The sequence below is a fragment of the Pseudochaenichthys georgianus genome, chromosome 23 (genome assembly GCF_902827115.2).
Source record: "Pseudochaenichthys georgianus chromosome 23, fPseGeo1.2, whole genome shotgun sequence".
NCBI lineage: Eukaryota > Metazoa > Chordata > Actinopteri > Perciformes > Channichthyidae > Pseudochaenichthys > Pseudochaenichthys georgianus.
The window spans coordinates 4445235-4454453 of NC_047525.1; the positions used below are offsets into that span (position 1 = coordinate 4445235).

The following is a 9219-nucleotide window of genomic DNA, read 5'->3' on the forward strand; positions in this document are numbered from 1 at the left end:
GTTGAGGAGCGGGGGTAAAGGACATGCTGCCAGCCCTGCGTTAGTACCAATAATGTCGCGTTCACACCGCCGGGACTACTCAGTGCCGGGAACTCTTTTGGAACTCTTTTGGTACTTTTTAGTCCCTGCTAGAGAGGTGGTACGAACCTGGTGACAAAGAGTGCCAATTTCTATTCTATTTCTATTGGCTGGGCGAATTGCAAACCACGCCCCGTTAGACTCTGAATTTGTTTTGTTAGGCAGCCATTTTTTTCCTCACTACAAAACCACATCCACACCTGAGCGAGTAGGTTGTTTGTAAAGCAGTTATGACAACACGTACAGCACCGGAGCGGTGGAATGATGAGGAAGTGTCGGCGCTTCTGTCCATTTACTCAGATGCAGGGATGCAGCAGCTTCTACAAAAAGCAGTTCCCAACTCAAAATGTTTTGAGCGATGTTCGCAAAAGCTACTTGAGCTGGGAATCGTGCACAGTGCACACGGATGCCGGGTAAAAATGGAAAAACTCAGGCAGGACTATAAAAAAATTAAAGACCACAATAACAAAAGTGGTAACGATAGAAAGACCAGTAAATGGTACGAGCGCCTGGATGATCTGCTCGGCCAGAGACCCTCGTTCTCCGGGACAACGGCGACCATCGACTCGGGCACGCTGCTGTGGGAGCTCGCTGAAACGGCGGATTCAGTCGGCTGTGAAGTGAGCAACGACGACAACGACGAAGGTAAAATAAACTACTTGTACTGGGGTTTTTAATATGCACATTACTGGTCTCAGATGCACTTTTATTTGCTCAGTAGATCGAGGTAGCCATGAGCAGGCTGAACTGGCTAACACTGTTAGCCGGCCCTGAGCTGGCTAATAACATAACATCTAACTAGCTATTCTCGGCCGCCATGAAAACGTGTTGTCTTGTGAATAAGTGGGCAGTGTTTTCTGTAATATGCTTCACTAACTCATGGCACTACATTTGTTTGTTTCAGGCGAGGCGGGACAACTCGCTGGATTGGAAACGAGTGGACTTTCCTTTCCCGATCGCAACAGCAGCCGTTGCTCGTCTCCCTTTTCATCAACCAAACGCAAAAGTACGTTCACACACACTGTAGCTTCACAATCACGTTTACTTCCTTCATGGTACAATTATGAATTATGAAACACCGTGGAAAACGTGTTTGCCTAGGCAGGCGTTTACACTTTTCGCGCCCATTTTACGCTCACAAAATTGTAAACATCCGGGCTAGGTCACATGACTTCCGGTAAGAAAACGTAACGTGTGTCTCTCTCGTGTGTGTGTGTGTGTGTGTGTGTGTGTGTGTGGTGTGTGTGTGTGTGTGTGTGTGTGTGTGTGTGGTGGTGTGTGTGTGTGTGTGTGTGTGTGTGTGTGTGTGTGTGTGTGTGTGTGTGTGTTTATGTCTTTGTGTGTCTGTGAGTGTGTGTGTCTGTGCCTAACCCTATCAGTCGGAATAGCCCTAACAGCCTGACCGTGTCCCTTCTGCCTGTAAAACTACATGGTGATTAAATAATGTTTCCTCTTAGGAAAGCGCGCACAGGACACACATGATGAGAACTTCTTTGCCACCATCGAGACTATGGAGGACAGGCGTGCCATGGCCAGCAAGGCGATCCACGAGGACCAGATGATGCTTTTACACAAGGCCCAGGAAACAGAGGACAGGGTGATTGCGATGATGGAGCGCCAGGATGAACGGGACGCAGTCTTGGCACAGCAAATGGAGCAACAAAAGGCTTTTCAGCAGGGGTTTCTGGGAGTGCTTTCAGAGCTAGTGAAGTCAAACAGGCCTTCCTCCCTGTAGTATTGTTTTAAATATTGACACACAGCGGTGTTTCCTGGACATGGAAACATTCAGGGCTTAGCCCACAGTTAAACTCTTACAGTGCTATTTTTATATATTTGTTTTGGGTACATTTGATTGAAGTTGATTTTCTATTGTTATTATATATATATTGCCACTGTTTTTTAATACTGACACCTAACTTGCACTAAGGTGTGTCTGTTACATTGTTTTGAACTTCATCTTGGTGAAGTTGATGCTGAATTCACTATTTAGTAGATAATCATGTGACACTTTAACTTTGCACTACGGTCTGTCTGCTGAGCCTACCTATTGTATTTGCCAGTGTTATGTTTTGATACTGACACTTATTGATCTGCTGCTGATAAATAAAAGATAACCTCCATGGCGATTTAACAGATAATGTATCTTGCTTATTTCTCCTCTGACACTATCTTTACAGTGACCTGTGTAGCATCCTATAAATCACATTTAAGTGATTATTCTGATACCATCATGTTTCATCGGTTATAAACTGGCGAAGCTTTAGTTGTGTCCCACCCACAATGTGGCTTTGAAATAGATAATTTCATTGTATTTCAAAACGGCGTCCATCAACACAAGCACTATTTATTTATTGAAAGAGAAATGGTTAAGTTTGTAATTACCAGTGTTGTGAGTTCAATATTTTTAATTAATTATAGTAAGGGAACAACTTAGGAGGATATATAATAAAGGTGTGTTAACTGCTGAGCCTATTTAATGTGCATATGACACCTGGCAGTTTGTTATTATATTGCCACACTGTTTTGATACTGACATATTGTCTTTGCACAAAGGTGTGTCTGCACTATTGTAATTGTGCCTGTCTTGAATGTGGTAAATAAAAGAGAGAACCAAATGCACTGTACAAAGCCTTCCATTGTCCTGGAAAGGTTTCATCAGCCATCTTTGCAGGGGGTAGGCTGAGTCCCCAAGGATATAGTAACCCACATCATGTCCCCCAATATTCCTTGTTACATGAGGAAGTAGACCACCCCTATCCACAAAACTAACCAGTGAGGACATGCTGAACACTCTGCTATCATGCATGCTACCTGGTAAGCCAACAAAAACACTCCAAAAGAGGCCCCTAGCATCCACAACACCCTGCAGGACGAGCGAGTGCCAGCCTTTGCGGTTGAAATACTCGTTATGGTACGCCTTCGATTCCGAACCAGCATTGCACTTACAGCATCCGACGCGTGGGTCAAATCCCTAGTTGGCTGCAATAACCCAGTTACAAAGCTGTATAACATGAGCACAAAGACAACAAGCTCATTGAACTCCATCATGTCTGAGGTCTGAAAGTAAACAAACGCCTCATACAGCGGGTTAGCTTTATACCCCCTCCCCCGTGTAGTTCTTCTTCTCTTGTTTTTTTGTTGTACTCGCCGTGAAGTGGTTTTGCGGCCTGCCAGTAAACCCAGAGAAGAAGAAGACGAAGTGACGTCAGCGTAATCGTGCCTCAGGGAAAGTACTGCGGTGTGAATGCGATTGGCACTAGCCCCCTGGCGGATTTAGTGCCGTGGTACTTTAGTGGTACTTTAGTGGTACTTTAGTGCCGGCACTAAAGTACCGCAAGTCCTGCGGTGTGAAAGCGGCTATTGAACCCAAGCAGAGACTGGCTGTTGCACTTAGGTCAAATGCCCATTTCACAGACAATACATCACTGACCACAAATTTAATAAACGTTTTATTTTTTAACAATTTCACCCCAAACAATATTTTAAACAGAAACATCAAATATAAACAATCAACACAAAAAAAGTAACTATTTACAGTAAAAAAAAAAAATGAACTCAATTGCTCAACTATTGTTCGTAAAAAGACTCCTGCCAAGCTGAGCTACTGCTGGAGGACAGCATGTCTGATGGCCCTGTAGGTGTTGATTGGGCGCGTGGGGGTTGGGGTACACTTGGCCGAAAGGCTACTGGCCTGGAGGTGTGAATGGAATGTTGAGTGGCGGGGGGATGGTCAATGGGCTGCCAATGTTGCTGGTGTTGGGTGTCTCTTTCCAAGTTGTGGAAGGTGTTTAAAATACAGACTTTTGCCTGATGTTTTCTGTCTTTGTCCAGTCTTTGCAACATGGGCACAAGACTGAGAGCAAAGTAGTATGACTCCTCTAATTCTGAGTCTGGCATGTGTGGTGCAGTTGGAGGTTCCTGCAGTAGAGATATCAGCTGCTCTCCAAGGTCTGTGCTCTGTGGCCTCCTCCTTGTGTCCCGTGTGGAACGCTGGGCCGCTGCTGGTGTGGAAATGGGATCCCTGGGGCTACGGGACCTAGAGGGCCTTTGCCTCTCTGCAGAGGTTGTGGGTACCAGAGGTGGTGGGGCTGGAGATCCACATGCTGTCCTGGCATGTTCCTCTGTTTCCAATGACAGGGGTGTAGATGCTCTCTCCATGTCTTCTACAGGGGAAGGATTGCTCAAGCTGCTTTTTGAACTATATGAAAAGAAACAACATGAAAACAATTAAAACCTTTTTTCTGGGGATTAATTTATGCAATAGGAACATATTTATGTAATTTAAAATAAAATCTTTCACACCCTTTGCAATACATCATCACAAATTACAAAATTATATAAATTAAAATATGTGCATACATACCTCCTTTGCTGTACATAGGGCAAAAGGAAGGACATTATGTCTGTATACTTCCAGCCCTTTTGCGTGCCGCCTGCAGATCCACTTGGGAGAGATTTCTTCCTGTTTTTAACAAAAGCATCCCGGAGTGACTTCCATCGTGCCTTGCAAATGTCGACTGAAACAAAGAATAGATTCAGATTAATAACATGATTTCACATATTTTTCTTTGCTTTTTTTTACCCTTCAGATACTTGGCTTCCAGGGACTCATTGGTCAGCCTAGCATTCAGGTATCGCCTAGGATGCGCTACTGTGTATGTAATACAATTTATAATAAATGGTTTTGTCTGACAAATGACTGCCAAATTATTCTTGTCTGTCCTCACAATTTATCTGACTATAAATGCAAGATTTTCCACCACAGCATACTGTATTTAAACATTATTGAGAGTATTTTGGGTAGTTGTTATAACACATGAATAAAAACAAATTAGAATACAAAAATATAATATCATTATAAAGAGTTAAACACAACTGTATTGATCCCTGGGCGAAATTCACAAGATAAAGTATAGTTAAAAAAACAATATTTATAAAAATATAAATACAAAATAATAATAATATAATAATATTATAATCTTGATATAGGAAATAAGATCTTACTTTATTGTGAAATGCAAGTTTACTGAACAGTTTTTTAACGACTTTCACAAGATGTTAAACTACTGAATGGCTCTGTACTGTACCTACAAGTATTAATTAACTTTAAAACATTAATATGTAGTTGTTACCTTCCACTCCACAAATTGCAGCGACTAAAAATCAGGCCTTGTCCTTTCTGATGTTGTCCTTGTAAAAAGCATTGGTTACATCGTATAAAATTGTGTGTTTCTCCACTTCCATTATGAACACCCCGTCGTCCATTGTGCGTATCGTAGTGGAGGTGTTGTGATGAAGGAGGGGGGTCTGCTAAATTAGTATATATGCGGGATGGGCCTGGCCCGGATGCTCACCTTTCCACTTCCTGCGAGGGGGGGGGCTGCCTGCCCGACCTTACGGCTGCGCCGCGGCAAAAATAGGATTCATCCTAATTTTAGAGAAGCGCTGCGCCGAGCCGCTTCTGGGACGCGTCTGAGCCGTAACGCGGCGCGTGTGGTGGAACAGCACCCATTGACTAGAGTGGCCGCGATCTTTACGACCGCCGCGGCGCAGCCGTAACGCGGCGCAGACGCTCCTGGTGCGTTTAGGGGGTCAGGGTCTCAGCAGTTACAGGTGAGGTAAAGAAAATAAAAGAGAAAAAGGTCAGTGAATAATTATCTCTTTTAATAATGTTCTATCAGTAATCACTCAACTACTGTCTTTCCAACAAACAGATTGACTCACTATCATCACAATGAAACACGTCCAGAAGAATGGACCACAGATGGAAATTAGCTATTAGCTATAATCTGGCATATTGCATCTCTTCTCTTTGCTGAGATTAATGTTTTTGTATGCATGGTCCTTCTATAAATAAATAAATGTCATGCAAAGCTGCCTGCCTGCCTTCCTTCCTTCGACTCTCCCTGAACTGCCTGATCTTTTAATGGTCAATGTTAACCATTTGAGCAGATAGCATTAAGTAGAAAAGATCGCAGATGCTAATGTGCCGTTAGCCTACCTCCCGCCCCCTTAGCACCTGGTGGAGGGGGCGATAGGCTCCTCTTCAAATGTTTCACAAAATACTTACCATCATGACTAATCTTACTGTTTAACATTTGTGTTTATTTCATGTTAAGGCTAATACAAATGACAAGGCTAAGTAATGTGATGCTAACTAACTTGCTCGCTACTAGCTATGTAGCTAACTTGACTATGTTCCATGCAAAACATGTGTATTACCTGATATGTTTGGTCCAACGACTCCTGGTCCTTTCATCAGACGGGAAGCAATAGAACAAGCAAGTGGTATGATCACTTATGTGATTACAACCTGGTACAAAGCACACAGGCATCTTGTAAAAGTGAATTTATTTTTAGCAATCTCTTATTTATTGGAGGGAATAAATCAGTTATGAGATCTTCTTCTTCTTCTTCGCTTTAATTACGAGTCGCAACCACTTGGAGCATTATCGCCTGTGACATCACTTACGCGAGCCAGAATGGGATTTGGGATTTGTAGTCTTTGTAGTCGCGTATTTTTCATAGTCTTATATTTCAACAGTTTTACGACAAAATGTGACTTTTTTGACATGGAACTTATTGTTTAAGATTGACAAACATCATATGTGTAGTTCGTAGCACAATTCAAACGGGATCAAAAGATACGTTTTCTCTCTCCATTGAATTCAATGTACATTTTTCGCTTCTGGTGTCCCATGGGCCGGAAGTAGATGGGCGTGACTTCGCCTCTCTATAGCAACTTAAGGGATTCCAGCTGCTTTTATAAATCCTCGCAGAGGAAGTCATTGTTCTAGTGATGGGAATTCCGGCTCTTCTTGGTGAGCCAAATGATCCGTCATTTGGCTCACCAAGAAGAGCCGGCTCTTTCGGCTCCCAAAGGGCTCTTCAGTTTACCACATATTCCATCCATCCATCCATCCATCCATCTTCTCCCGCTTATCCGTGGTCGGGTCGCGGGGGTAGCAGTTCCAGCAGAGAGCCCCAAACTTTCTTTTCCCTGGCGACATCAACCAGCTCTGACTGGGGGATCCCAAGGCGCTCCCAGGCCAGCGAAGAGATATAATCCCTCCACCTGGTCCTAGGTCTACCCCTTGGTCTCTTCCCAGCTGGACGTGCCTGGAACACCTCCCTAGGGAGGCGCCCAGGTGGCATCCTAACTAGGTGCCCGAACCACCTCAACTGGCTTCTTTCGACGCGAAGGAGGAGCGGCTCAACTCCGAGTCCCTCCCTGATGACCGAACTTCTCACCTTATCTCTAAGGGAGACACCAGCCACCCGGCGGAGGAAACCCATCTCGGCCGCTTGTATCCGCGATCTCGTTCTTTCGGTCCTGACCCATCCTTCATGACCATAGGTGAGGGTAGGAACGAAAATGGCCCGGTAGACAGAGAGCTTTGCCTTCCGGCTCAGCTCCCTTTTCGTCACAACGGTGCGGTAAAGCGACTGCAATACCGCTCCCGCTGCTCCGATTCTCCGGCCCATCTCACGCTCCATTGATCCCTCACTCGAGAACAAGACCCCGAGATACTTGAACTCCTTCACTTGGGGTAAGGACTCATTCCCTACTTGGAGTGGACAGTCCATCGGTTTCCTGCTGAGAACCATGGCCTCAGATTTGGAGGTGCTGATCCTCATCCCAGCCGCTTCACACTCGGTTGCGAACCGATCCAGTGAGTGCTGAAGGTCGCAGACCGATGAAGCCATCAGAACCACATCATCTGCAAAAAGCAGTGGTGCAATCCTTAGTCCACCGAACTGCAGACCCCCCCCCCCCACGACTACGCCTCGAAATCCGATCCATGTATATTACAAACAGGATTGGTGACAAAGCGCAGCCCTGGCGGAGGCCAACCCTCACCGGAAATGGGTCCGACTTACTGCCGAGGACCCGGACACAGCTCTCGCTTTGGGAGTACAGAGATTGGATGGCCCTGAGTAGAGACCCCCTCACCCCATACTCCCGCAGCACCTCCCACAGTAACTCCCTGGGAACCCGGTCATACGCCTTCTCCAAGTCTACAAAACACATGTAGACCGGATAAGCGTACTCCCAGGCCCCCTCCAGGATCCTTGCGAGAGTAAAAAGCTGATCCGTCGTTCCACGACCAGGACGGAATCCGCATTGTTCCTCCTCAATCTGAGGTTCGACAATCGGCCTGACCCTCCTTTCGAGTACCTTGGAGTAAACTTTCCCGGGGAGGCTGAGTAGTGTGATGCCTCTGTAATTGGCACACACCCTCTGATCCCCCTTTTTGAAAAGGGGGACCACCACCCCGGTCTGCCACTCCTTCGGTACCGTTTCCGACTTCCACGCAACGTTGATGAGACGTGTCAACCATGACAGTCCCTCAACACCCAGAGCCTTCAGCATTTCCGGGCGGATCTCATCCACCCCCGGGGCTTTGCCACTGTGGAGTTGTACCAGTGTTTACCACATATTATACCTTTTAATTAAATCAAATGTAGCCCTGTTTTGACTAATGATTTATATGTGTACACATATATCACTTAAATTATTCAAGACATCCTTTGTACTAAAGTATTCAAAAGTAAAAATTACATGTTTAATATAAATTATTTGCTGTGGCCAATTGTTTTCATTGCATTTACACACCCGTGTAACTCTCTGATACCACCCAATGAATGCATTGACTTGCTTGTAGAACCACGCTACACAAAACAAATGGCAACACCTATAAAAACTATTTTAAAAAAGGGGCTACTGTATCAACCTATATAAAGTATATAAATATAGTTTTTCTCCCTGCAGGAGAGGGGAGCGTGCTTTGAGATCAACTGCTAGGCTGCAGCGGGGAGAAGAGGGGGACAAAAAGAGATCTCCGTCCTCCGTGTTTTATTCTTATAGAAGTAAGAAGAGAAGTAATGGGTCAGAAACCCTCCTTTTTACGCAGCGGTCCAGACATAGACATCATAGCTACGGCGACATATATTCAGTTGCCAGTTACTTTTGGCATTAGGGCAGGGATATCTTTCAAGGTTTGACATAATGAATTGTGCTACTTTTAAAGCAAGCAACGATGTTTTCAAATCTGTAATCAAAAAGCTCCTCAAAAACACTATAGAAGCAGTTCCTGCCGTTGTTACGTTAGTTCAAACAGTAACAACGGACTACTTTTC

General features: G+C 44.8%; 1 protein-coding gene across 1 annotated transcript; it reads left to right on the top strand.

Annotated features, from left to right (window-relative positions):
- Window positions 1–275: 275 nt before the first annotated feature.
- Window positions 276–2214, top strand: LOC139432955 (uncharacterized). The gene is made up of 3 exons (XM_071201791.1): window positions 276–723; window positions 983–1084; window positions 1536–2214. The coding sequence occupies exons 1-3, from the start codon at window positions 309–311 to the stop codon at window positions 1811–1813; spliced, it is 795 nt and encodes a 264-aa protein (XP_071057892.1). The 5' UTR covers window positions 276–308; the 3' UTR covers window positions 1814–2214.
- The last annotated feature ends 7005 nt before the right edge of the window (window positions 2215–9219 follow it).